At 52.9% G+C, this 26,870-nt stretch overlaps 1 protein-coding gene across 4 annotated transcripts; it reads left to right on the top strand.

The window, feature by feature from the left end:
• The first annotated feature begins 1,413 nt into the window (after nucleotides 1-1,413).
• Ctbp1 (C-terminal binding protein 1) lies at nucleotides 1,414-26,870 on the top strand. 4 transcript variants are annotated; one of them, XM_028870742.2, is made up of 10 exons: nucleotides 1,414-1,638; nucleotides 6,762-6,954; nucleotides 9,425-9,579; nucleotides 14,953-15,097; nucleotides 16,760-16,966; nucleotides 23,558-23,772; nucleotides 24,070-24,200; nucleotides 24,845-24,972; nucleotides 25,335-25,452; nucleotides 25,910-26,870. In XM_028870742.2, the coding sequence occupies exons 2-10, from the start codon at nucleotides 6,948-6,950 to the stop codon at nucleotides 26,091-26,093; spliced, it is 1,290 nt and encodes a 429-aa protein (XP_028726575.1). In that variant the 5' UTR covers nucleotides 1,414-1,638; nucleotides 6,762-6,947; the 3' UTR covers nucleotides 26,094-26,870. The 4 variants fall into 4 exon arrangements, with proteins under 4 accessions (XP_028726575.1, XP_028726574.1, XP_028726573.1 ...); XM_028870741.2 differs by having other exon boundaries at nucleotides 25,907-26,870; XM_028870740.2 differs by lacking the exon at nucleotides 6,762-6,954 and having other exon boundaries at nucleotides 1,419-1,638.

The raw sequence follows: 26,870 nt of genomic DNA, 5'->3' as shown, positions 1-26,870 counted from the left end.
GGGGAACATCACACTCTCTCCCTGGCTGGCTGGCTGGCACCAGGATCATGACTCAGGGCTTCAGGATTTGAGCAATGCTGAGCAGAGTGGAGGGCAGGGTGAGTGTGGCCCGACAGACACCAACCAGCTCCTCTCTCAGAAGCAGGTGGTGCAGGTGCCTCTGGGCAATCATAAAGTCGGAAGGCCTCTCTTAGGATGGGAATGTTCAGAAGCCCCTGTCCATTTCCACATCTCTCCACTTCAAATACTCAGGAGCAGACCCCTGCCGGCAGAGGCTGTCCCTGCCTAGGCATGAAGAGTATTCCTACAGCAGGCGCACGGGTCCACGTCAGTGTGATGGTGACAAGAAGCCTGGGTTTCCTCTAGCGCAATGGGAGGCCCCACGGGGTTTAAACAAGCCCTGATACAATCCCTCACAGTGATGGAGTTATGTGGTGGCCCTGGTCGCACTGTGCAAGAAGAAACGAGAATTTGGGCCGGCTGAGAAGAAATGGGAGGTGTTAGCTGCCATGGAGTTGCCATGCTAGGATGGAAGAACTGGGAGGAGCCCTTTGGACGATCTCTAGGGAGTTACCTGCTGCCTGAGAAAACTGGAGCGGATTGGGAGAAGCAGTCCGGGCTGGGGGTGGGGACTAAGGGGAGGTGTATGTTTGCTGGCCTTCCCCCAGCCCTTAGTCTGTTTAGGAAGCACCGTAGCAGGCTCGAAAGTCCACCTGTTAGATCCTTTTCTCCATCTATGTCTGCTAAGGGATCGAATTGGAAGGTATTTTCAAAGCATTTGTTCTGTAAATAGACGCCCAGACCGTTGTCGTCTGTCACTGGATCTGCCCACCTTTCTCAAAGATTTGATTTTCAAAAGACGTAGGTAACAAGATGGCCTTCAGCACCCTATAGTTTGGGCTGTTTTCGTGATTTTTTTTTTTTTTTTTGAACAGTTAAGTGGTATCACTTGCCACGCCTGCCTGACAGTCCCAGCAACAGCCAGCCTCCCACTCAGATCACCTTCCCCGGCTAGGGCGCTGTCCAGCTCCTGGTCCTGGGTCTGCAGCCCCAGCTCCAGCCGTACTCAGGCCGGGTGCGCCCCTCTCGCTGTCCGCTTGAGGCCGCGGCAACCAGCCCGGTAGCGCCCCACGCGGATGGGCTGCTCCACCAAGCGGGCTCCGGCCCGGGTCACCGCGCCAAGGAGTGGCAGAGGCGCAGTCCCGGGTACGCGCAGGGGAGGGGAGGGGAGGCCCGGGGCGGGAACAGCTGGGGGCGTGTCCAGGAAGGGGATCCAGCCTGGGAGGGGCGCGAGTGGTGGGGGCCGAGCGCGGGGCCGGCGGGCAGCGCGGCCCCTGAGCCGCCCGCGTACGTCCAGCGCGCCGCCTTGCCGGCAAACAGCAGACCAACCGAGGCCCCGCCCGCGCGCGCGCGCCGCGTGTCCCCGCCCGCTCGTCGGTCGGAGCGCGGCTGGCGGCGCGGTGGCGGCTCGGCACGGCGGCGGCCGGGCGCAGGCGGCCGGGCGGAGCAGCAGACTGCGCCGAAGCCGCCCCAGGCGCAGGGCTCGCGGCGGCGGAGAGCGCCGGACTCATCGGGGCCGCGGCCACCCGCGCCTTTCAATGGGCAGCTCGCACTTGCTCAACAAGGGCCTGCCGCTCGGTAAGGCCGCGCGCGCGCGCGCATTTCCGGCTGCGGGCGGGGGGCGGGGGCGGGGCGGCCGGGCGCGCGCGGCGCTGGCTTTGTGTGCGAGTGCGCGTGCGCGCTCGGTGAGCGCGCCGGCGGGAGGGGGGGGCGTGCGGTGTGGCCACGGGGCGGTGCGCATGCGCGAACTGCTGCACATGAGTGCGCGTCCCTATTTTCCCCTGCCCGCTCGCGATCCGTGCAGGTGACAAAGGGGCCTGTGGCGCTACGACCCAGGCTGTGACCGAGCTGGGCTTGTATTCCTGGTCCGTGACCCCGCGAGGCTCCTTCCCGTGGACATCCGGGCGGGACCTAGGTGTTCCCGGAGTGACGAGCTTGCAGATCCCGCCTGGGCCTGGGGTTGGCAGATCCGAGAGCGGGCAGTTCTCAAAAGGTGGCACTGAGGGGACATGGGTGGCATACACGCCCATCACGCCTCCAGGCGACTTAGTGATGCTCCGCTTGGCCCCTGGCCTTGGACCACTTAAGTTTGTTATTCATTTGTGAAAGTCCTCCAACCACAGGGGTCCCGCCGTGGAGGGCAGTCCTTCCTTGGCGGCGTTCTCGGGCCGCGCAGCCTGGCGCACGCGCAGTGGGGCCGACCCCACCTTCGGGCGGGGCGGCCTAGAGGTTGCGGAGCCCTAAGGAGCTTTTGCCCATCGCCCGAGAGCCCCACGGTGTCCCCCCTCTCTGGCTCATCTACCTTACTAATGAAAGGGCCTGGACCCATCTCCGCCCTCACAAGGACACTGCCTTCTTCCTCATAGCCTGAAAGATGGCAGAGGAAGAATCCTTGCAGCGTGTGCTGCAGCAGGAAATAGGGAACTGTGGGCAGGAGGGAAGGAGGGAGGCGCCCTGTGATGGCCTGCTGCACCTCTTATCAGACAAGGCCATTTCGCAGATCCTGTCAGCCTGTTTCAGGGTGTGGCAGGGTAAGGGCTTCCAGGCCTGCCCTCTATCCTGGGCTGGTGGTGGGTACCCCTCCTCCAAGACTGCACCATTTTGGAGTTGTAACTCCCTGAAGGCCTATGTGTATATATGGGGGTGTGTGTTTGTGTGGAAAGCTGCTCTGCACCCAGACCATCAGGGTTGTAGGCCAGAATTTCCCGTGGGGTGTGTGAAGGGCGGGCCCAGCCCATTGCCTTCCAGAAATTAAGAGGACAGCCTTCATCCTGGCCTTGCCTGTCAAACCTTTGCAGTCCTGATGAATTTGTGATTGGTTAGGACAAATTTGCCTTCTAGGAAGGAAAAGGGAAGTTTAGTTGTCCAGTATTCGGGAAGGTAAACCCTGAGAGCCAGGGTGTCAGCAAGATGACACCACGTGGTTTTTTCCCCCAGGTAGTGTATGTGTCCTCATGATTCTGCTTTGTCATTTCCAGAATCAGAGAGCTTGTGTCCATCATAAACAGGAGTGTACAGGATGCCTACCTCAGTGTAGCTAGCGCACAGGACATCAGGTCCACTGCTATAGAGTGGGCCAACATCTTTGAGTCCTCAGGCAGTATGGTCTTTGGAAGAATGATAGCCGTGGACATGAATATGAGCCTGGGCTCGTGTGGGATCTCTCTGTTTCATCTACAACATGGGGTACCAGCTGTGGGATGTGCCAAGTTCAGGGACAGCATGGGGTGATACTATTCTCCGGAACTGTGTGTGTTTCCTTGTCTTGTTACTATTTAGGCTGGCAGCTGTGGTTTGACGCTGCCCTTGCTCCACTCTGGAGCTCGGTCAGGCATGGCCCTGCTGTGGGTGTCAGCCCGCTTCCGCAGATGTTTGCGGGCACCGTGCCATGCTAGTTGTGCATAATATGAACTGAAGCCTGTAGATTCTTGGTGGGGCCTCAGTCATACACTGTTCTTGCTCTAGCCTCTTATCTCTCGTCTGTCACCTGTGGGCCTGTAGTTGGGTTTCAGCTGTGTGTTTACCCTCTCTCCAGATGGGCCTCAGGCTCAGAGAGGTTCAGCGTTCCCTTCAGGGTCCCAGGTAGGATCAGGTCCCTGGCCCCCGGCCTTCCACAACCCACTGTTTCCTGCCTGCCTTTTGAACTAGAGTGATGCTTGCCCTGCAGTGTAACCTGGCAACAGGCTTCTGTGAACATTCATCCTCAGACCTAGGTACTGCTGAGGACCCCTTTGGGGTAGAACCCTGCCCATGTTACCTCGTGGCCCTGTGGCTCCTTGGCATGGTGTGTGAAGCAGAAATGTCCTGGGGTCCTTGCTGCATGGCAGTACCTGTACACTAGCTTTTATCCTGCTGGTAGCAGGAGAGGACTTGGCCTGCATGGTGCTGGGCAGGATGGCCTGCCTCCAAGCCCTGGGATGTAAGCTGCTACATAAGAGAAGTAGCAGTTTATGTTGAGTTGGTTTTGTAGTTCAGCCATGTCACTTGAAAGTCTGCATTCTGTATCTTCACAGTCACTGTCAACGGTGACTTTATGAGTTCTGTGTGGTAGACATGCTCAGCCTCCTGAATCTTTCTGCATTCCTGCAGCAGCCGCAGTGCCCTTTTCCCTTAGGTGCTGAAGGCCGTGACCATAAATCTTTCCCAGAGCCTAGGCTGTGGACTGTGGGGTGGTATCTTTAGGAGACATGCTCATTTCTATAAAGTTGAAGCTCTTAGTGTGGCCTCTTGTCAGTCTTACCCGACTTTGCTGCTGTGAGGTCCTAGGTCTTTGCATGTCCTCTAGTTAGTGTCAGACCTGTGTTATAGGCAGTGTAGAAGCTTGAAGACTGAGGGACATGGCTGCATTGGCCTGGGCGGCTCAAGGGAAAATCTGCCAGACTCGGGGTGATGTTGTATGGGCTGGGGGTGCGGGTTTTGTAGCTCACAGGGAGGCATAGATAGTGGGGACCCAGAAAGATCTCTCCCTAGGCATTGCTGTCCCTGCTGTTAGTTCTGTGTGGCTGTGATGTTCTGCCTGCCACTGTCTCCAGTGGAGATACACACAGGGCTGCTTTGTCTGGAGACAAGTCTCCAGTGAAGCTTTCTGTAAGTTGCATGACCTCTGTGTCCTCTACCAGGCCCGGCCACCCTACAGCATTGGGAAGATGTCCTACTAAGAAGGGCAGGGAGGGGGGCTGCCCCTAATAAGCTGGAATATCACATATGACCTATGTTCTTCTAGTGAGGATAGTGTTCCCAACTGGCACTGAAATGGCCAGGTGTTCTCAGGTATCAAGACCTGCGGTCTCTGTTGTAACACACGCAGGCAGACAGACACACAGAGTTGACCAGCATTACTGAAAATGAGTCTTGGTGGCAAATCCATGCCTTTTATCATGGTTTCTATTCTGTGCCTCCCTGGTGTGTGTGATATAGGTCACATCTGGCTGTGACACTCTTATTTCTCCTGGACACCGCCCCTCCGTACCATCCCATCGTCCTGCTGTGCTTTACCCATGCCTTTGGCAGTGCCTGGCCTGGAGCTTCATGGAGCGCTGTTTGGCCTACCTTACTCCGTGTTGCCCTTACTTTTCAGCTCCATTCTTGCCAGGCGGCAGGCACTTCCATATTCTGCCTCCACCTGATCTGAGTGGCCAGATTCTGTCCTCTGGCCTCTGGAAGTGGGTAGGGACCAGCTCATAGGACAGCTTTGTCACCAGAGAGGGCTGCTTGGGAGTAGAGCTGGCCTTGTACCCCAGAGGGATCTGTGCCTAGAGTTGGAGGAGATTCCCTCTGTTGCTTCAGAATCCCTTCCCAGGTTACCTTTAAAGAGGATGGGGGATGGCTGAAGGGTAGGAGGGATCTGGTCCCAGCTGAGAAGTGCTGGCCATTCCCAGGATTTTTATTGGTTGGTAGTTTGAGACAGGGTCCCTGAGTCCCCACGGCCAAGATAGCTGCTGCTTTTGCTATTGCAGATCACACAGTGATCCATGCAAGGAACAAACACTCCTTGCCACAGGTCTGTCAGAGCTTCCAGCATCCTGACTTCAGGTCCTTTCCTTCTGCAGTGGCACCTTGGCGCCCTCTGCTGGGAAAGTCTATCATGGCACCTACTAAGGGGAGAGTCGGGCCTGTGGCAGGTGCCTGGCACGGGAAGGACTGTGACTCAAGGGCATTGTTGCTGCTTTACTGACTGGTTCTGCATTGTCCGTGGTGTTCCTCAAGGCTGGGCATGTCCTTCCTGGAAGCCATCACTGAGCACGTGTGCTGGGAACTCACAGAGAGAACTTGTGAAAACGTATGTGAGCCTTCTGAAAGGAGCTGTCCCCCAAATACACTGGGTGCAGGGTCCTGAGGCCCCCACCTGCCTTGGATTGGTGGTCACGTGTGGCCTTTCTGGATGAGCTTCCAGAGCCTGAGCTGACAAGTGGTCTTGTCTCTTGGTGGTGTTGAAGGGTGTCAAGGCCAGGCTCTATCCTAGCCAGCCTGATGTCTAGCTAAACTGAGAGGTTGGCCCTGTGTAGGGTTCACATGCTAAGAACAGGGACCAGGGCTTTGGTTGCTCAGTGACACGCTTCAGAGGTTGGCTTGGTGCTCACCTGTGGTATCCTAGGTTGCTGGGCTACAGGGCCTGCCAAAATGTGTTTGGATATCAGGGCCTGCATTTTCAACACAGCTGGACAGCACTTTCAGGTGAACCAAGGGACTGACTGTTAGCTGGTGCAGGGATGCTTTGAGCAGGGCCTGGGAAGGAAGTTGGGTAGAATGCTGGGAAGCCAGTACCTGACAAGCTTTCCTGATAGCCTTGTTCAAAGATCCATGTTGGGACATGGTTGGGACTGCCTTAGATGTCAGGAAATGTAAATATAAAGGAGAGAGTCCCAGGGAAGCTGGTAGGCCCTTTCTGTGGTTGTGTGGCCAAGTACCCACTGCTGGCTGCTTTTACTTCCCAGTTTGATAACACTGTGGAATCTGGGCTGAGCCAGAAGTCTGGTGGGGTAGCCAACCATAGAGCTGTTTCTAGATGACTTGGGGGCTTGCCCCAACCTGGAATCACAAACTCTGAGTGAGTGTCTTGCTGTCCAGTTGGTCTTGTGGCAGCTGCAACCGGACAGGGTTAAGGATGTAGCACAAGCTTCCCTCTCAGGAAGCTTCCTCGAGTCTGAGTTTTAGCTGGCCTTTGATGGCATTTTAACTTGTCTCTTGTGTTTGATTTTTAGTAAGACTTTGAACCCGACGCAGGCTTCAGTGGCTGCTGTGGAGCAGAAGCCTGAGAGCTTTGGTTGGAGACAATAAGACGTGGGATGAGGCTCCGTGACAGGACGCGGTTCGGCCTGGGGATTCTGAAGACAAAAAGCTTTGGACAGGCGAATTCATGGTCGTGGAAACCCCGCCCCAATTAAGCAATGTCAGGTTGGTAGGGGGTGCCAGGTGAAGCCATCTGCAGAGGACCTGCAGGAGGGACGTGGGCTGCACTGCCATAGGCTAGGCAGGCTGACCTCCGGCTGAGGACTGGGACGCCTGAGGAATGTGCTTGGTGTTTACAGGCTGCCTTGGCCAGCAGCCATTCAGCTACTGTGCTAGGGGTTGGTTTCTGTCAGAAAAGTATCTCGAGGGTGTGGAGGTGGGTGTGAGGCCAGGCTTTACCTGAAGAAGCGTGAGCATCAGTTCTGAGGCTGTGCGTGCCCCAATGCAGACCTGAGGTCCTGAGCTAGGCTGAGCAGGGATTTCTGGTCTTTTCTGTCTTCCACCTGGGAAAGGCTCTTAAGTAAGCTCAGCCCTGGACTAGTGTTCCTATTTAGCATGGATCCAGTTACTAGATCTGTCTGCCTCCTGGATGGGTCTCTTTGGGAGGACCCTCACCCTGGAGCAGCTCTGTGCATGGAGAGGAGGCGCCACGAGCCCGCTGGTTTTAGAGGGCTTGGTCTTTGTTCTCCCACATGAATCTGGGGGTCATACCCATCTTTTAGATGAAGATCCAGGCTCAGACCCCAGCCTAGCAAGACCCACATCCATAGGTGCTCCCTGAGGAGTTGTTTATAGGGCGAGAGAGTGGGTTTTCCATCAGGCTGGGCAGGTCCTCCATGAGGTGTAGGCCATTTCCTAGGCAGTAGGTTCAGGCTGTGCACTGAGGACTTGCTTTGTAGTCTTAGAGGAGTTGTGGACATGGACATCGCTCGTCACATTCAAACAGAATGTGCTGTTCAAGCTGGGGAATGAGAAAAGTAGATGTGTATCAACCCTTTTAAAATAGTAATAAGTCCATTACCTGCTACAAGAAGGAATTCTTTTATGTGAGAAAAGCCACTTGGTAAGTCCAAGTTGGAGCACAAGTGGATTGTTGCTGTTTGTCCACCTCTGCTGTCTGGTGACAAGGGTAGTTAGGGATGTGGTCCACAGGGGTCAAGGAGGGAATATGCAAGTGCCAGACCGGGGACCTTGCAGACCCCACCTGGGTCCACTGAGTCTTGGCACCTTTACTTTTATTGTTTATGAAGGCATGGAAGGGTATAGCTGTGTCTTCTCATAGGCACATTGACACTGGGGACAGGCTCTGTGTAGCAACACCTCTCTGTTCCACAGCTGGACCTTGGGCTTAGTGTTGTTTAGAAGGCAGCTCCATTATCTCTGGGTGGTCAGTGAGACCGATGTCACAACCCAGGTATCCAGTTCTAGGCCTGGAAGCACTCAGGAGTGATTGTCCACCAGCCCTGCTGTACATGGGTGTGATAGCCCCTAGAGCACTGCCTTTCTGTGACATGGATTCTCTGAGGCACTTCCTTGGCACTGGCAGCTTGGGGCAGCCTCTGCACCTAGAGGCGAGAAAGGTGACTGGGAATTTCACAGGCTGCTGTTCACTAGTCAGCAGCTGTTGCAGGGCTGGCTACCTCTGGCCTGTTCAGTGGGGACTGTGTGGAAACTTGTTTCTTGTCCTCCACCCGCCTACCCCCCCCCCCCCCCCACTGTGCCTTCTCTATGGTCCATTCTCTTGGCTGACTCTTTTGGAGGCTCTAGGGCTGGACAAGGCCCTGCCTGGTGCCGCCTGCTACTGTGGAGCTACCTTTGGTCTCCATAAGGTGTCTGCTGCCCTACCCAAGGTGGCCAGACAGTACCTGGGACTGCTGTGTTGGCTGTGTACCTGTGAAGCCCTTGGTACTGTACCTAGCCCCAAGTGGGGTCTAGTCTAGGGTGTCATGTTGGGAACAAGCTGATTTTGTAACCATAGAGGCTTTGGTGGAGCTAGGAAACAGACCCAGGGCCTCACATCCACTGGGCAAGTGCTCCACTGAGTTGCACTCCAGGCCTAAGGTTCTTTCTCACCTTGATCTGGGAGGTAGGTTCTCAGAGTGTGGTAGCCCTTTTTTACTCTCACAGGTTTTTGGCCTTTGAAATCTACCACTAGGAATGATACCAGATCAGGTCACCTGCTGTGGTCTCTGTGGGGTTCTGGGCAGTCACACAGTGGCTTTAGGCAGCAAAGAGTGACCAGGCACTTTCCTGAATCCCATCCTTTTGTGATCTGTACATTCTGTGTTGACAAGATAGCCTATGGCTATAGGAAGTCAGGGCTGAGGTGTCTCCTACTTCCTCTGTGTCTACTTCCTCTGTTCTCCTGTCTCCCTGCCCCGCTAGGGTCTCCAGGGATTTCAGGTCCTGTGCCCTCGAGAGCTTGATGGTCTGAGTCCACTCAGTCATCAGTGAGCTGTCGCAAACTCCATTTCTTTCTTCAGTTTCAATTCGCTTTTTACAAAGCCCTGTGTAAACAGATGCCGAGTAAAACAAATTCTCAGGGCTGATCTCTCCAGCTCTAGTGGGTAGCACAGTCCTTAGGTCACAGACTAGAGCTGCTGAGGGCATTAAGTGCTCTGCTCCTTTCTTGCAGGCGTCCGACCTCCCATCATGAACGGGCCCATGCACCCCCGGCCCCTGGTGGCGCTGCTGGATGGCCGGGACTGCACAGTGGAGATGCCTATCCTGAAGGATGTGGCCACAGTAGCCTTCTGTGATGCACAGTCCACACAGGAGATCCATGAGAAGGTAGTGTCATAAGTTGGCCAAGTTTCTTGGGGGAGTAGGGGGGCTCCAGAGCATGGGCCATGCAACCTCAGGCTGCAATCCGAGTCAGCACACAACACTAGTCATGCTCCTAGGCCTCTGGCCACCGTAGGTCTAAATACCATGTGGTCTTGTGTGGCCTATCACTGTACCTGGCCTTGTCAGGAGGTAGAGATGAGCTTACTCTGTATTTCCTTGGTTTCTTACATCACAGCCAGTTCATTAGAAGGAGTGGAACTGTGGGCATCTGCCAGTGACCATGCTGGATGCTACCTGGAATACACGATACCTTCACCCACAGTACCTGCCTAGAGCTTGTTGTCGGGTGGCTAACAGCTCTGAGCAGCTTCTGGGATTGATGTTTGCTTACATCTCTTGGGTTCCTCTGTAACCTGGAGTGTGCTCATCTGGTTTCTGCTTGTGTCATAGCTAGTTCAGACTTTGCACTAGAGACAGCTTGAAAACATTCTTTACAACAAACCTAAAAAGACTTCAGGGATTGCAACCATGAGGGACCTGGCGTCTGCTCTTGTGGATGCTCTGGTTGGCTAGCCTAGAGATTTGCTCCTCTGGGAGGAGTGGTGGGCTCTGTTCTTGGTGGCACCATGGCCTCAAAGGGTGGGCCTATTGGCCCACTGCAGATGGTGCCTCAGACCCAGAGGGCAGTGAAACTCATATCTGAATGTACCTTTCCCTGGCCGATTACCCAGCCTTCTCAGTCTGCCAGGTGTGAGATTTAGGATAGAGTGGACCTACAGCCCTGCTCCCCAGTGGCTGCAAAGTCATCTGGGACAGTCATTGCAGCCTGGCCTCTGTGTGTCTGTAGTCTTTGGACACTTGTCACTGCCATGTAGATACGCAGTTACAAGGAGGCAAGGCTCTGTGAGGAAAACAGAGCTGCTCACCTATGGGAGCCCTAGGCTGACTGTGGGTTGGACTGCTTTCAGCCACGAGAGAGACAGTGCCTTGGTGAAGGTCATGTAGTAGGTATGGGGGAGCAATAGAAGACAGAGAGCTGCAAGACACCAAAGCTAAAAGGGAGAATTACCACTTAGGGCATAGTAGTAGGCAGGAAGGGATCAGAAGTCCTGAATCTTAGGCCTGGTGGAGAAATTGGGGAATGGGAGGAGAGTGGGAGCAAAGAGTAGGCAAGTTAATAGAACCCAGAACTCAGAGGGAAGGAGCTAGATGCAAAAGCTGGGGACACAGTGCTGGAAGATTTCCCCAAACATAGGGAACAATGTGTTAGTGAAGGGCCTGGAGCCTGAGGCATGGCATGTTCTATATTGTTATACAACCTTTAAGCATTCTAGCAGCCATACTTGGGGGCCTTTGTCCTAGCACATGACATGCATTCTCATGGTCAACTGTACTTGAAGGTATGGCAGCTTGATTCACAGAGGCCCAAACTGGGCAGCCCCCCAGTGCCCTTTGGTGATATGGCTGTGCAGATTGTATCCTGCCACAGATCCTGCCTGTCTTAGGAAAGGGACGACCCACAGGTGCCCATCACCTTGGGTGGATGTCACTGAGGGAAATCACCTTCCCTCTTTCTGTTGGCTGGAAATCAGATATGGTGGCTGAAGCCTTGGGTATGTACCTTGTACCATAAGAGGGAAGCCATATACTGGGAATGGCACAGCCACAAGACCGGAGTCTGGTACCCTAATGACTATGAAGATGTAACCGAACATGTGGGACACCTGTCTCTATGTGTGGAAAGGAAGTAACTGTCTTATATATCCTTGTTACGTGGGGATTTCCACCTTTTAGAGCAGGAAGTCCTCACAACTGGCTGAGTGTCACTGTCTGCATTGCAGATGAGAATGTTACACTGTCAGTGAAGAACACGATGAAGAAAACTTCCCAGAGACCTTAGCTCTTCTGCCATGGACCCAGAAGGACTATGAGAGGGGCTAGGAGATGCCCACTGGTGTGGGAAAGTCACTTGTGACAGGAATCTCAGAACACCCCTGGGCTGGGTACTGTACAACTTCTCAGCCAAATGACCTTCAGCTCAGGACTACACGGGCCCAGGAGGAAAAAGAAGTAACAGGGACACCACTCCCAGCATGTGCTGAGTGAGGGCTTAGGGCAGCGGGCAGTCCCCACTGGAGATGACCCATGGGTGCAGAACATCCCAGGCCAGAGGAAGTCCCTTGCAACTAAGATGTACGAGAAATGAATGGGCAGAAGTGTCTCATGCCACCAGCAGACTGCCAAGGCACTGACCTTGGGCTCATGTTGCAGATACATCTGGAACCAGGACAAAGGTTGAGAGAAGAGGGTTTCACTGTGCAGGAGTCCATTGCCATTGGCCAGCAGCTCCCCCTTTCAGAGTGTACTGAGACTCTGAGACTCATTGTTAGTGCCCTGATGGGACAGAGCAGGGGACCCAGGAATGTGTGTGGCCTTCAGGTATACGGACAAAATGCTGGTGAACTAAGTTACGGGCTGGGATGGTGTTCTGATTGGATGGTGGCAATTGGAAGAGCAGGAGAAGGGTGCTTTTCTGACATATCTGCACAGAGAAGACATGCAGGTCTAGAAGGGAATCTGTAGGCGTGCTCAAATGACACAGGAAAGTAAACTGGTAAAATTCAGTGAGGTCAAGTGGGCACTGCCCTTTGTGCTCTGGCCCAAGGGTCACAGGTAAGACGTTCGGGCCCTCCCAAGTGAGCAGGAAAAGGAACTCTTTGCAGAAAGCTGGCCAGAGAAGCACTGCTTCTGTCAACCACTTCAGCAAGCCCCTCTGTGGTCCCTTGAAAACTCACAGTTCACCTCCAGGTGGTCAGGTAGTCCCTGATACAGTTGAAAGCCTGGATGCCACTTTCCTCCGTGGAGAAGAATAGCTGCAAAACCCCCTGGTGTCTGTGAAGTTGGAGAGTCTGCAGAGGATTCAGCAGCCAGTGTCTGTTCTGCCTAGATATGACTGTGTCAGCAGAAAAATATCAGGCTTGATGGTGAGATGGGAGGAGCTGCAGTTTCACATGGTAGCTGTTCCTATGCATATCAGGTGATAAAACCATCCAGTGTGGGTTGGAGCTTCAGTGATCTGTCAAAGGGAGGTTGGCACAGTGAACCCAGTGTTGCCCTGACCATGAAACCTCAGTGTGGTTTGGGGTGTGAGCTCCATTCAGAACTTGCTGCTACTGGGTACACTCATGGCCCATTTCCATCCAAGGATGGTTGGAATGCATTAGTCACTGTATGCTATGCCTGCTGTGAACATCTGGGACCCTTGGTATGGAGGACACCAAGTACACCAGGGTCAAGTCACTGGGATCACATAGCTGGTGGATAGGGACATGTGGGCGGTTGCTTGCAGAGGGTATTCTTGGAGGCCTAGTGTAAGGGGACGGGCCTACAGCACCCACCTTCAGCAGGCTTCCTTGGAAACACTAAAGAGAGTATACGAGAGGTACATGGGGAGTAGACCTGGGCTGTGGTATTCTGCCTGGCTCGCCCATTACCTAGCAAGCCCAAACCTAGTATGTTTTTGTCCTGCAGCCGGATGATTTTGTACTAGGTATTAAAAATAACACTATGAGAAAATTCACAGAGAAACAGACAGGCAGATTTCACCCAGGAAGGCAAATTCAAGCACCAGTAGTGGATGAACAGTAGGTTGTGTTTTTAGTTGTAGAAAGCTCAGTGGTAGCATGAAGAAGTTAATTGTCAGTTGGACAACAGGTTCTAGAGCCTCAGAGGACCCTCCATTTCTAGGAAATTAACTCAAGGAAATAAACACACTGGCTTTTATCATGGAGGGGTCAGCACTGGCAATAGTCAGTGCCATGAACGGTCCAGATGATTTGATTTCACCCTTCCCTGTTGGCACATTTGTAGGACATCGGAAACATGCTTTTAAAAGACATTACTCTCCTGGGTAAGTGCTAAGGATAAGAAGCAAGCTGGCTGTCCATACACACATGTTGATATGCAACAAATGTCATACCTTCAGGGTGTGGATCTGTCCTGCCCACAGCCAACCCTTTCCCAACATAGTGAGGGACCCATGTCAGGTGCTAAATCTGTCCCTAACTACAAACCCATTCCAATGCTACCTTGAGATCTGTCTATTTTTAGTCTGCACTACTGTACATGCCATGGGCCTCAGCAATAATCATTTGTGTGGGATTGGTCCCCATGTCCCTCAGCCTCTCCTGTTCTGTGGAACTGTCCAGGTCCTTCCTGTGCTGTGATTGCCCATCTGAAGTCCATACAGCATGAAGCTGTCAAGGACTTAACTAAATCTTCCCTTACTTGTGGGCTCTGGGAGCCCACACTTACCCCCTGTGCTGCCTCAGCTGCCCATTCCCCACTCACTCTTTCTCACATGGGCTCTCCATGCCTCTCCACTGTCAAATGGGTACCCACTTTCCCACACAGGTCTAAGTAGTATATGTGGCCCTGATTCCCTTGAAGCCAAGGGCAGCCATCAGTCCTGCCCTGAGCTTATAGACTTCAGGGCTATTCACCCCACCATTCCAGAGGCCCTTGATTCAGCCTCTTACGATCTTCCCTCAGCACCTGGCTGTTTCTTCCTCATGTAGTAATCTAGGTGCTCCTGGGCCCAACATGAGTGGAAAGGCTACTATGTCCGCCCTTGTGGTTCTTTGCGACAGATGAGGCCATTCTGCCTCAGTGACAGTTGTCCTGCACCTGGCTATTGAGGTCGTGTAGATGTAGCAAAGAGAGGCTGCACTAGCCTTTCCACATGGAGCAGCCTCTGCCCCAGAAAAATACCTTAGCTCCACAGCCAACCAGATCAGCAGGAAGTACCAGTATAGAAGAGGACGGGTAGAGTTGGCTTGTGCGGGACGTGGTATGTCAGTGTGGAAGAGGACAGGTGGAGTTGGCTTGTGCAGGACGTGGTGTGCCAGTGTGGAAGAGGATGGGTAGAGTTGGCTTGTGCAGGATGTGGTGTGCCAGTGTGGAAGAGGACAGGTGGAGTTGGCTTGTGCAGGACGTGGTGCTCTTTTAAAAGCTGGCCCTGCCCACTCCCAGGTGACAAGTACCTTTGGATATATTTGTTAACTTGGGTCCTCTTGGTACTTCTCTACAGAGACTGGTGTGGACTGGGCCCCGTAGTTTTGGGCATAGAGTCTGGTTGATTGCAGGTGCTGCTGCTAGTCTTTGCCCTTGGACACTCTGCTGAGACTCTGCTGGTAACATGCTGCTCTGTCTGAGACAGTTGAGAGAACACAGCTGCCCCTTCATTGTGTTTCCGGTGTCTTCCCTTGTGTTCCCTCTTTCTCCCTTGCCTCTCTTGGAGGCTGGCCACTCAGCATTTTTGGGTACCTTTGGTGGGTCCTGGGAGTTTTGTAAGCAGCCTGTTTTCCCTTAATGCAGGTACTGAATGAGGCTGTGGGCGCCCTGATGTACCACACCATCACACTGACCAGAGAAGATCTGGAGAAGTTCAAAGCCCTCAGAATCATCGTCCGAATTGGCAGTGGGTTTGACAACATTGACATCAAGTCAGCTGGGGATCTAGGTAGGAGCTCTGAAGTCCCTGTTCCCATGGCCAAGAGGTCTCACTTAACCTTCCAGCTCTACTGGACAATCAGTAGAGCTGGGACTGCCCCTTGAATTGAAGGCGGTTTGGGGCTCTGGGTAGGGCAGGTTGTGGTGCACAGCACAGGATGGGGGTGTGACTTCACTCACTCTGTTGTCACCAACCTACCAGGCCCTAGGCTTTGGGTTGAGACGAGGGGCCAGTTAGAGAGGTCATTGCCCTCTTCCTAAGACAGCAGAAAACGGAATGTGTGCTAAAGCCATGCATGTATACACATGAAGCAACATGTGCTCAAATTGTACACACGTGCACAAATCTGTACCTGTGCGTGGATTTCTATTGAAACAGCATAGCCATACTTTGCCATTCTAGAGCAGCCTGTTTTCTGTGCTGGTGGCCCACTGACAAAGCAGGACTGCACTCTCCAGTGTGCTGTTGACATCACTCTGCTCCTCGGCTCCTTAAGGCTGCGGAGGGAGGCTAGAGCTGACCTGTCTGGGAACCACGGGACAGCTGAGAACTTCAGTAGTGTGGTGGGAAAGTCAGTCTTGTTCTGTTAGTTCATGCAGCCCTGGCAAGCCACAGGGGCCAAAACCTTGATGGCTGACCTGCCCCTCCCTGGACAGGGCCCCACCATTTGTCTCTGTAGTCCCTAGAATTCACAGGCTCCACTTTGCAGCTGGGGATGGCCCAGTGCTAGTCCAAGTTTGGTTCCTTTAGACTCAGCTGTGGAGAGTCGGGTGGGTCTTACCATCTGTCTTTGGGGTGGGGGCACAGTTTGTTTCTGAGTGCAGCTAATAAGCAAACAGGACAGAGGATAGGCAAATGCCCTGATCATTCCTCGTCTGAGTTATCTGGGTGGGCAGGTGGCTACTAATGAAGCCACTAATGCCCAATTCTTTCCCCATCTGGATCATAGGACACTTAACCTTCCTGAGCAGCCATGGCCATACTAGCAAAGGGCCAAAGCCAAGGCACAACTTGGGGCTGACTGCCCCGACTTGCTGACACTACACGTATCACACCTTCTAGTTCCCCACGGCTTCCCAGGCCAAGCATGGCCCGGCTCCAGGGCTCCACAACCCCCACTGTCCTGCGAGCAAGTCAGATGGAGCTTTCTCTTCCCTAACCATGGTGCCCCAATTTTCCCAAGGGCCCATGCTGCCTTGGGTTGCCCCTGGCCCTTGTCCCCAGAGGAGGACCCCATCATCCCAGCCATGAGCCCGTCCTCCAAATGGCCTTGGCTCCAACTCTACTTCCCATATCCCAGCGGGATGCTTCTGCCTGTGCTTCCTACGAAGGTGTGAGGACGGGACATTTTTGGAAACTATCTTAAAAATGAAAGGTACCTGACACAAGGAGGAACCAAGACAGGACCCACACACCCTCCAGAAATGACTCACTTGAAATAGAACAAGGGGACAGAGAGTAGTCCCTGCAGTTCACATCTGTGTTCTGCAAGGCTACAGGTACGGGCCTGAGTATGCCCAGTGACATGGAGTCTCCTAGGTGGCTGGGGGACGTGTCTTCTGAATGCTCCTGCTGAAGCACCACCCTAGGGTATGCTCTGGCAGCAGCAGCTCTGACTGTGGATGACAGGAGTCTGTGGGCCTAGTACATGTGTCTCCACATATCTTGTAGGCATCGCAGTGTGCAATGTGCCCGCAGCATCTGTGGAAGAGACGGCAGACTCCACCCTGTGCCACATCCTGAACCTGTACCGACGAACCACGTGGCTGCATCAGGCACTCCGGGAAGGCACTCGGGTCCAGAGTGTGGAGCAGATCCGAGAGGTGGCTTCCGGAGCTGCCAGGATCCGTGGAGAGACCCTGGGCATCATTGGACTAGGTGCGTTAGCCACTGTGATTCAGCACAAATAACCTGTGCCCATCTGCCACCCTTCACTTCATAAAGCTGAGGCCCTGGACTTGCTGGTTGTGTTGCTGTCCTCAGCCCAGGATAGGACATCAGATAAGTAGTCCCTGTGCAGGGCCAGAGACACCCTGCTATGTCTTTTATAGGTGTCATCCACAGAGGTCACGTAAGAGCACAAGTAAGCATCACACATTGATGGTAACCTGTGTCACATGTGGATTAAACAGACATAGTGTACACATGGAGACAGCTATGTTCACCTTCTGTACAGACACGGTTGCATACACACTCATTCCCCACAGCTCTGGAGTAGTTGAGTGGGCATGGCCTCGGCCTGTCTCTGCCCTGCTAAGGTGGTCGTTGGTTCCCATGCTCCCTGACTTGTTCTCACAGCCGTCACCTTTTTGTGAGTGCCCGTCTGTGTGTGTACCATAGAGATGGCGCAGTAAGTTGTGCTAGAGTTTTACTTTTGAGGGCTCCCTTGTCACCAGGCAGCCTACCCTTGGCTGACCCTGGCTGTGCTGTCCTCCTGCCTCAGCGCTGCTGCCAGGAGCAAGAGATGGGAAGTGTGTGTAGGTCACCTCAGTTACAGGAGGAGGTGGCTGGGATGTGGTTGTTGCTGTCTTCGTGGACATGCATGGCAGGGCTTGTGCTCCATAGCACTGAATGTGCCCTCCCTGTCCAGTAGATAGGGTAAGATAGCACCTCCTACCTCAGGCCTAGCACCAAGATGTGTGGAAGGATTTAAGAAAGATAAGCCTGGCTGGAGTGAGGGGTCAGGGCTGTCACTGGCAGGTCTGGGTGGTCAGGCAGCCCCACTCTCAGGGCTTGCCCTCCAGTAGTCTGTTTGGTCTTTCCTTACTAGAGTGGTTCTGCCTCTGCTTCCTTCGCTAGTGTTGGGAAGCTGTCTTGCAATGCCTGTTTGTCCAGTGGACCACGTGGCTGCCACTGACTACCTACTGGCCTACACTGCTGTCCTCTCTGCTGTGTCAAGCTGTCCACTGTAGCCACCCCAGAGCTCCCTAGGGCTCAAGATACATGGATGGTGATATGTATCCCATGTGGATGATGTAGATGACACAGATGTGGTTATACATGTGAGCATGCTTGTGTGTGAGTGTACTGTCTACACAAGCAAGGAGGGTGAATTTTGTCCCCTCGGCACAGCAAAGGCTCCTGAGTTGTTGACCCTCTACCTTGAGAACCCCCTATTCCTATGTAATGCTGTCTACCAACTACAGAATAGGTCTGGGGCTGGCTTCCACACACTGTGGCCTCCCTCTGGAAGGGACATGAGCATGTGTCCCCAGTGTCCCTGTATCTCCTGCTCTTCTCTTCTACAACCTGGTGAGGCTGTCTCCTGTGTGGAATATGGTGGTTAGTTCTTGGTTCGTCAGTGAGGGCACATAGGCAGTGTGGGCTGTAAGCTTTGCTTCTGTAATGGATGTACCAGCTACTTTCCCATGGCTGTTGGCCTCTACACCCGGAGACTTCTGCCTTTCCTCCTTCTTGCCTCTTATAACCAAAACATCCTTTGATCTTTCACAGAGTATACGGTGTATTTCCTTCTGGGACAGCCCTGTCTGTTTGCAGCAAGCCCTCCCTGCCTGCTGTCTGTGCTCCATCTGGCACAGCTTGCTAGGTTCCTAAGTCCTGCTGAAGTGGAGCCCCAGGACAGGGGCCCTGGGTCTGTGCTCCCTCAACAGACGTAAGGGTTCAGGTCTTCTCCACGGATCTGTCTTCCTCAGTAGCTGTTACTGTTGACAGGGTTCTGTTGGTCTGTTTAACCACTGGACAGATGAAGCTGCTGTGAACAAGTTTAGACATGTCTCTGTGCATGTGACACTGTTTTTCTTTGATTTAACGGAAGTGGAGTGACTTGACAGGGCAGGCAGGAGGCCACCCAGGCATTCTTTAAGCAGGTGTGTAGCTTTGGCACGTCTTAGCTGGGTAACTGCCCTAGGAGTTCGGACTTTGCTGACACTCACTAATGTCAGCATTAGTGCTGCCTCTTTTTTTTGTTTGTTTGTTTGTTTGTTTGTTTTTTTTTTTTTTTTTGTTTTTGAGACAGGATTTCTCTGTATAACAGTCCTGATTGTCCTGGAACAAACTCACTTTGTAGCCCAGGCTGGCCTCGAACTCACTGAGACCCATCTGCCTCTGCCTCCTGAGTGCTAGAACTAAAGGTGCGCCACCACCGCCAGGTACCTCTTGTGTTTTAATCTGCACATTTCCAATAGCAGAGGAAAAAGTGCCTTTCCTGCTGGAATGCCTGGCCATTAGAGAACCTTGTGCCTGGGTTGTGAAATATGGCTCCTGTTGTGTTCTCTTTCATTCGTCTTGGTGTGGATCTGCAAGATTCCATCTGTGTTCTGCCTCGGCCTTGTCAGACAAGTGTATTGACACGTGGTACCCACTTAGCATCTGTGACGAGAGCAGTTTCTGGTTCTGAAGAAATCCTGCTTACTACTTACAAGTTGTTGCCTTTTGTGTCCTAAGTAGTCTCTGCCTACCCCAGTGCTGTGAAGATCTTCTTTCTTCTAGAAGCTTCATACTCGTGATCTTACAGTCTCAGACCACCAGAGTCATACACCTTGCCTAGTGCTATGAGTGTATTATGCCAGAAACATAGGCAAACATGTTTGTGTCTTTCCATAAGAACAATAAATTCACGGGCCCAGAGGTTTTAGTGGTAGCGATTTGTTAGCAATTCTGCCTCCCCAGTAATCTGGCCAAGGTGAATGCAGGAATTTTTTTTTTTTTTTTGGTTTGTGTATTTTTTTGTTTTTCAAGGCACCATATTTCACAACCCAGGCACAAAGTTTCTCTGTGTAACAGCCCTGGCTGTCCTGGAACTTGCTTTGTAGACCAGGCTGGTCTTGAACTCATAGAAATCTGCCTGCCTATGCCTCCTGAGTGCTGGGATTAAAGGCATGCTGCCCAGCTGCCCAGCTTTTTATTCTTAAAGACTTATTTTTAACTGGACTCACTCAGACTTAGAAGTAGAAGCTCTCAGCAAGTACAGCCTGCATCTCCCGACAGTCTGTTCCTGGTGTTCTTCTTTGGCTTCCTTCATTCTCTTGGCTGAAAGTTTTGCACACTCTGCAGCCTCCTCCTCCTCATTTTTCTTAGTGCATTGTTTCTGTAGAGCTGTGTGTTGGTGTTGGTGTTGTAGGACATGGGGAGGAAGAAGATGCTGGATCTTGGGGGCTTTGGTCCCGGGCTGCTTCTTTGTTTCTTTGCTCTCTGGAAATATATTGGCAGATGTCTTAGTTACTTTTCTATTGCTGTGACAAAAGACCATGATCAAGGCAACTTATAAAATATTTAATGTGAAGGCTCATGGTTTTAGAAGGTTGTGTCCATAACCATTATGGTGGGGAGCATGGTAACAGGCAGGCAGGCATAGTGCTGGAGAAGTAGCTGAGAGCTTACGTCTGATCCACAAGCACAAGGGGGAGAGAGAGAGAAGGGGGGGGGGGCATGATGACATCCCTTCTCCAACAAGGCCGTATACCTCCTCCTAATCCTTGCCAGACAGGTCTACAAACTAGGGACCAAGCATTCAAGTATATGAGCCTATGGGAGCCACTCTAATTCAAATTACCACAGCAGACATCATCTTTAGAGAGATTGAAAAGTTTTGGATTTTGCTAACTCTTTTGGTCCCTAACTACCAAGTAGTATCTGTCAGTCCAGAAATAGCCTTCTCTCCTTTTTTTTTTTTTTAACAATAACCCGAGTTGAGAACACTCAGATTGGTATCCACAATGCATCATTGAACAAAGTTGTGTTTCCTCTCCCTAGTTCTCTTTGGTCTATAACAAGAATGTCCTTACTCAATAGCAGTCACACTTTGCTGTGGGTCAAGAGACCTTACTTCATGGGAAAACCTTGTTAGTCACTCATTCCTTTTCCTTTTGTTGGTGTGGGGGGGGGGGCGTGTTTCAAGACAGTGTTTCTCTGTGTTGTCCTGGCTGTTCAGGAACTTGCTCTATAGACCAGGTTGGCCTTGAACTCATAGAGATCTGCCTGCCTCTGCCTCCCAAATGCTGGGATGAAAGATGTATGCCACCACACCTGGCCATGTCATTCATTTTTGATAGTTCCACTTTAGAATCAGCTTATCAGTTTGTGTTTTGTTTAGCTCTTGTGGTGTTGTGAGAACACTGCTCTCTGAAAATCACACACATGTCCTCAAGACATACATGACCCTATTATTTCATGTTTTGATTTCTCTTAGCAGCATTCTGTACTGATCAATACAGAACATTGCACAGAGCTTGTTTAACTTGTTAATGGGCTTGCCCCATGCTGGTGATAGAACCTAGGTACCAGCCCTCTGGCCAGATGTTTGGTATAACTACTGTTACAGTTTGTGTGTGTTAATTTCCTGTGGTGTTTAGAACACACTTGGTCTTTGCATATTGACCCACCCTGCCGTTTCCCTGGATTCTGGTTTGTAGGTTCCCTGTGCCCTGCTGGGTCACCTGCCATGCACTGTGCTCTCTCCTCCAGCGTATTTCACTTGCTTCCGTTCTTTGTTCTTGCCCTTTTGGCATTAGCTGTGATGGCCAATGCTTTATGGGATGGAAAGCACAGTGGGGTAGAGCTCTGTTGTTTACTGTGGTCTCTTAACGGTCACCCAGCCTGTCACTCTTACCGTACAGCTTTCGCTGACTGAATGTTGGTATGGCACATCTTTTCTCCTCCTTTCCCAAACTTGATTGTCTTTTGTGCTTTAAAAGGTTGGTTTTTTGTTTTTTTTTTTTTTTTTTTAATTTAGTTTCCTTTCTGCTTTAGTTGGGGTCATTTCTGCTGGCCATTGTTCTGTCTTTGGTGTTAGACTTTCTGATGGGTTCTTTACTGCAGATACAGCTTTTCCAGCTCTGGAATGTGTGTCCAGGTCTTTTGTAGAGGACAGTTTCTCTGCTGGAGCTCACTGTCCTCTCAAATTTATCACGTGCCTATGACACGTGTTCTCAGCAGCTATCAAAAGTCCTTTCAGCTGATGCCAGCATCTGGGCCGTCCGTGGATCTGCTTGTTTTCCTTTCATCTGTTACAATGTCTGTGGTATGTAAATCTCCTCTAGAGAGGACTAGTCAAGATTAAAGGACATTTATACCTAGAGTGGCGGCTCTGTGCTGTTAGGGACGTCAGTCGGCCTGGTGCTGGCTGACAGCTTTTGGTACTTCAGGAGACAGCTCTCTGAGAGTGCCTTCTGCCCATGTTCGGGGCAGCCCCAGCCCTCACACTGGGGAGGGTTTTCTCCGTGTCCCACTGCCCACATTCTCTGTGGCAGCTGTCCTGCACTGAGAACCCTTCCCTCATTCCTTTTAGATTCTGCAGAGTCCTCCCTCCTGGCCTGTGACAGGCAGGCCCCTGGCCTCAGCATTCCTTCACAGGCTTTGGTTATGAAGGCTGGGGAGAAGCCCTCCTGACTCGCCTTCCTTGTCCTTTGAGCCCTAATCCTGCAGAGTCCCGGGGAGGGGGGTTTGAGCTTTGGTGGGCCCTGCCCTACCTGTTGGTTCTGCTGCTTCACACTTGTTCTTATCACCTTTATGTCTCCCACAAACTTGAACTTCCTGGGGAGGCTGTCCTGGCCCCCTGTGTCCTGCCAGGATGCCTGACTCCTCAGTGCTCTTTTCCTGGTGGGTATTACCTTTTCTCTTGATGGATGCTTGCAGGAGAGACTGTGTCCCAGCGTTCTCCTACCGACAACTGTGATGTCTGTGCTCCCTCTGTATCCAGCATGCACTTAATATGTGGATATGTGGAGCCATCCCCATGCCATGAGCCTGTGGCTCTCATGCCAGAGCCAGGCCTGCCTCAGAGGGCACAGGGTGTAGGTCTGTGGAGTTGGGCCAGGAAGGTGGCAGATACACTGTGTGCACTGTACCCTCTCTGCTGCTAGATTCTTGTTTTTTGTTTCTTTTTTTTCTTTCAAGATTTATTTCTGTTATTTTAATGTGTGTGTGTGGGGGGCGGGGTATGTTCATGTTAGTGCAGTGCCTACAGAGGCCAGAGGCATCAGATCCTCCTGGAGCTGGATTTAAAGGTGGTTCTGAGCTTCCTGACATGGATGTTAAGAACAGAACTTGGTTCCTCTCCAAGAGCAGCAGACATTCCTAACTGCTGAGCCACCTCTTCAGCCCTGTGCTGCTAGATTCTAATGGTATATGAATCTGGGAGAATGTTGTCCAGTATGGTCCCTACATACACTGTTAGTGGCACACACCAGAACTGAGATTCCAAGGATGTCTGATAAGTGACCCAGTGGTCAGGGAAGGGGGCCAAGCTGATTGTGTATGGCTTTGCAGACCAATGAGTATAGCTAATCAGTGGCAGGCTGTTGGAGGGGGCAGCCAGCTCCTACCCCTTGATTGTGGTGCCTCAGCACCTGGGAGCAGGTGCCTTGGCCGAATGTTGGTGACTGAGGCCTCGGGGACCTGGCAGAACTTTGGCAGACAGGCAGGGTTATATTTGAGAGCCCTTGAATCCTGGCTGTGAGGCCAGCTTCAGGCCCTCAGGATGCATGTCTCACTTCATCTTGACTCTGCCAGGTCGTGTGGGCCAGGCGGTGGCATTGCGGGCAAAGGCTTTTGGCTTCAACGTCCTCTTCTATGACCCGTACCTATCTGACGGCATCGAGCGGGCCCTTGGGCTGCAGCGTGTCAGCACCCTGCAGGACCTGCTCTTCCACAGTGACTGCGTGACCCTGCACTGTGGCCTCAACGAGCACAACCACCACCTCATCAATGACTTCACTGTCAAGCAGGTGCGCTGCAGCTCTCCTCCCCTCCCCCTCCCCTCAGGATGTGCCCCCCACCCCCACCCCAGGAGGCAGTGGACCTCTGGCCAAGACAGCAACAGCACTTAGATGCCCGGGTCTGTCTCACTGCGTTGATACACCAGGCTGGACCTGCTAGTGCCACTGCCCACCCTGGCCCAGGGCCCCTCCCAGAACTCATCTGTATTGGCCCGGGTGGGTGGGAAGTGAGATTTGCTTGTGGGTGCGCCACCACAGTGAGACGCTCCAGTGTCAGTCACTCACATGGTCATCCTGTCTTCTCAGATGAGACAAGGAGCCTTCCTGGTGAACACGGCCCGTGGTGGCCTGGTGGACGAGAAGGCGCTGGCCCAGGCCCTGAAGGAAGGGCGGATCCGTGGCGCGGCGCTGGACGTGCATGAATCAGAGCCCTTCAGGTGCCCCTGTGCCCCAAGATGCCCATCAGCCTGCTGACTATGATTTGGAGACTATCTTTCAGCTCTGGCCTTCTGTTGGCTGGGTTAGGGGAGGGTTTGCTGTCTGTTCTCAGGTGGGGACAAGAGCCTCAAGATTCTATCCAGCCTTGGCCACAGTTAGGGGCTAGGCTTAGGGCTTGGCTTGTTTCTCTATTTCTCTTGATGTCCATGATGGTCCATGGTCCCCAGCCTCAGGTAACCATGGGGCCAGGGCTAGTTTGGCTTTGCATGCAGCCTCTAGTCCTGTTTGGGCAGATTGCTGGGGCTCTGACAGCTGACAAAACCCATCTTTGGGGTCACGGACCAATGAGTGGTTAGCTACTGAAGAGCTAGCAGTGGAGTCTGTGTGTGAGAGCCCACACTCCTAAGGTTTGTTCTGCTGGGCAGGGCTGTGCGAGCACCCATCAGGGCTCCTCCCCTAAGGCTGCGAAGACCTTCCACCCATTATTGTTAAGACCTTGGCTAGGTTTGAAGGTCCTGCAGTTCCACTTTCACAGATGCCTGGGAGCAGGTCAGGGGCCATCAGATCCCAGGGCTGGCTGTCTTCTGCACCTCCCCAAACCTGAGTGCTCAGACCTCTCTGACTGGGTATGTGCTATCCTCAGCTTTAGCCAGGGACCCTTAAAGGATGCCCCCAACCTCATCTGCACCCCTCATGCTGCATGGTACAGTGAGCAGGCGTCCATTGAGATGCGAGAGGAGGCGGCCCGGGAGATCCGGCGAGCCATCACAGGTGGGTAGCTTTGCTGTCGGACTGACAGGTCTGTTTTGTGCCAGTTGAGGGGAGGTGACACTTGGTTGTGTCCTCACTGGGGGTCCCTTGGTATGAAGTTGGGTAGCACATGTATCATTTTCATACATGAAGAGCTGCCAGGCTGAGTGCTGTCAGCGGCCTGTGAGCTGAGGGCACATGTGCAGGGCTGAGGTCTCCAGGTTGGGAGCTGACTTCTCAGGTGGACAGGGCCCTGTGGTGTTCATGGGGAGTAACCCAGGGTTGAGGGGAAGGGTGGCTGCGGGCCTGCTTCTTGACTCTGCAGAGGCAGCAGTTTTAACCCACCTTGCTGTCTCTCCCCGGTGTACCTCCCACCCTCCCAGGCCGGATCCCAGATAGCTTGAAAAACTGTGTCAACAAGGACCACCTGACAGCTGCCACCCACTGGGCCAGCATGGACCCTGCTGTGGTGCACCCTGAGCTCAATGGGGCCGCCTACAGGTGAGCAGGCAGGGGCAGAGGACAGCCTCCAGGACAGTGAGGCTTGAACCGGGACCGTGGCCAATGGGTAACGCAGTAGGCCGTGATGTGGCTGGGGATTCACCCTTCTGTAGGCCCGCCCTGGGAATGGAGAGGATTGAGTGGATGGCGCAGTCCGCTTACCTGGGGCTTTGGGAAGGAGGTCACAAGACTTGGCCTCAGGAGCCTCCTAGACAGAGGGGTGCTGGGCAGAACTACTGTTGGGGCACAGAGTAGTAAAGAGTCAAGGAATGAATGGGCTTGGGGAAGACCGCAGGTGAGAAGCCAGGCAAGGATGCTGCCTAGACTGAACAGGTGCTCACTGCCCCCAACCTTTCTGGACCGCAAGGGTCACTGATGCCCCATGCAGAAAGGGCTGTGTGCAGCAGGTGGAGTTCTCTATAGATGACCTCACACGTCTGCTCTCCTCTCCCAGCAGGTACCCTCCAGGTGTGGTGAGTGTGGCCCCCACTGGCATCCCAGCTGCTGTGGAAGGTATTGTTCCCAGCGCCATGTCCCTGTCCCACGGCCTGCCCCCTGTGGCCCACCCACCCCACGCTCCTTCTCCTGGCCAGACTGTCAAGCCTGAGGCGGATAGAGACCATACGAGTGACCAGTTGTAGCCTGTGAGGAGCTCTCCAGCCTTGGCGCCTGGTGGAGGGCGCCACATGCCCTTGGACCCAAGTGTGCAGAGGTGGCATCCAGTGTGGGCCTTGGCGCTCCAGAGACTGGCCCGGGCGTGCACTAGGCGGGGCAAGAGGAAGCACGTCCCCAAGTCGATTGTAGTTGTCCCATCCTGTGGGCTGGCTCACTGTCCTGTGTCCTTTGCGTTCCTCGTTAAGCAAAAGAAGTTAGTAGCTAATTCTATCACGAATGTTCTTGTCTGTGTACAGTTTTTAGAACATTACAGAGAATTTGTTTGCTTAGCTGTCAACAAAAAGAAAACCTGAGGGAGCATTCAGCAAGTCAGTTTGAGATTATTTTTCCTTTTCTACGTTGGAACGTGCCCCGGAATGTGGCCGTCGGCACACTTCTCAGGACAATGAATCCTTCCCGTTTTTCTTTTTATGCCACACAGTGCATTGTTTTTCTACCTGCTTGTCTTATTTTTAGAATAATTTAGAAAAACAACAAAGGCTGTTTTTCCTAATTTTGGCATGAACCCCTTTGTTCCAAATGAAGACGGCATCGCGAGCAGCTCCGAGGAGTGTTTGCAGTGCCCAGTGTGCTCAGGACCAGTGGTGTCTGTCCTGGGGGAGGCAGGGGTTGGCAGACCCTTGCCTGCGTGGTGCCGTCCTGCTGATGTGGTAGGCTAGCAATATTTTGGTTAAAATCATGTTTGTGACTGTAACCATTTGTATGAATTATTTTAAAGAAATAAAAATCCCAGAAAGAGCCAG

Source organism: Peromyscus leucopus, chromosome 7 (genome assembly GCF_004664715.2).
Source record: "Peromyscus leucopus breed LL Stock chromosome 7, UCI_PerLeu_2.1, whole genome shotgun sequence".
Classification (NCBI taxonomy): Eukaryota; Metazoa; Chordata; class Mammalia; order Rodentia; family Cricetidae; genus Peromyscus; species Peromyscus leucopus.
The sequence above is the reverse complement of the archived record's forward strand: the minus strand, read 5'-3'. Positions and strand labels throughout refer to the sequence as shown.

What these genes read in the sequence shown, in the direction of transcription:
- Ctbp1 (XM_028870739.2), top strand. Translation starts at nt 1,599, where the DNA reads ATGGGCAGCTCGCACTTGCTCAACAAGGGCCTGCCGCTCG. An exon ending in CCTGGGCATCATTGGACTAG is followed by an intron (nt 16,967 to 23,557) that starts GTGCGTTAGCCA and finishes TGACTCTGCCAG; the next exon opens with GTCGTGTGGGCCAGGCGGTG. An exon ending in GATCCGGCGAGCCATCACAG is followed by an intron (nt 24,973 to 25,334) that starts GTGGGTAGCTTT and finishes CCACCCTCCCAG; the next exon opens with GCCGGATCCCAGATAGCTTG.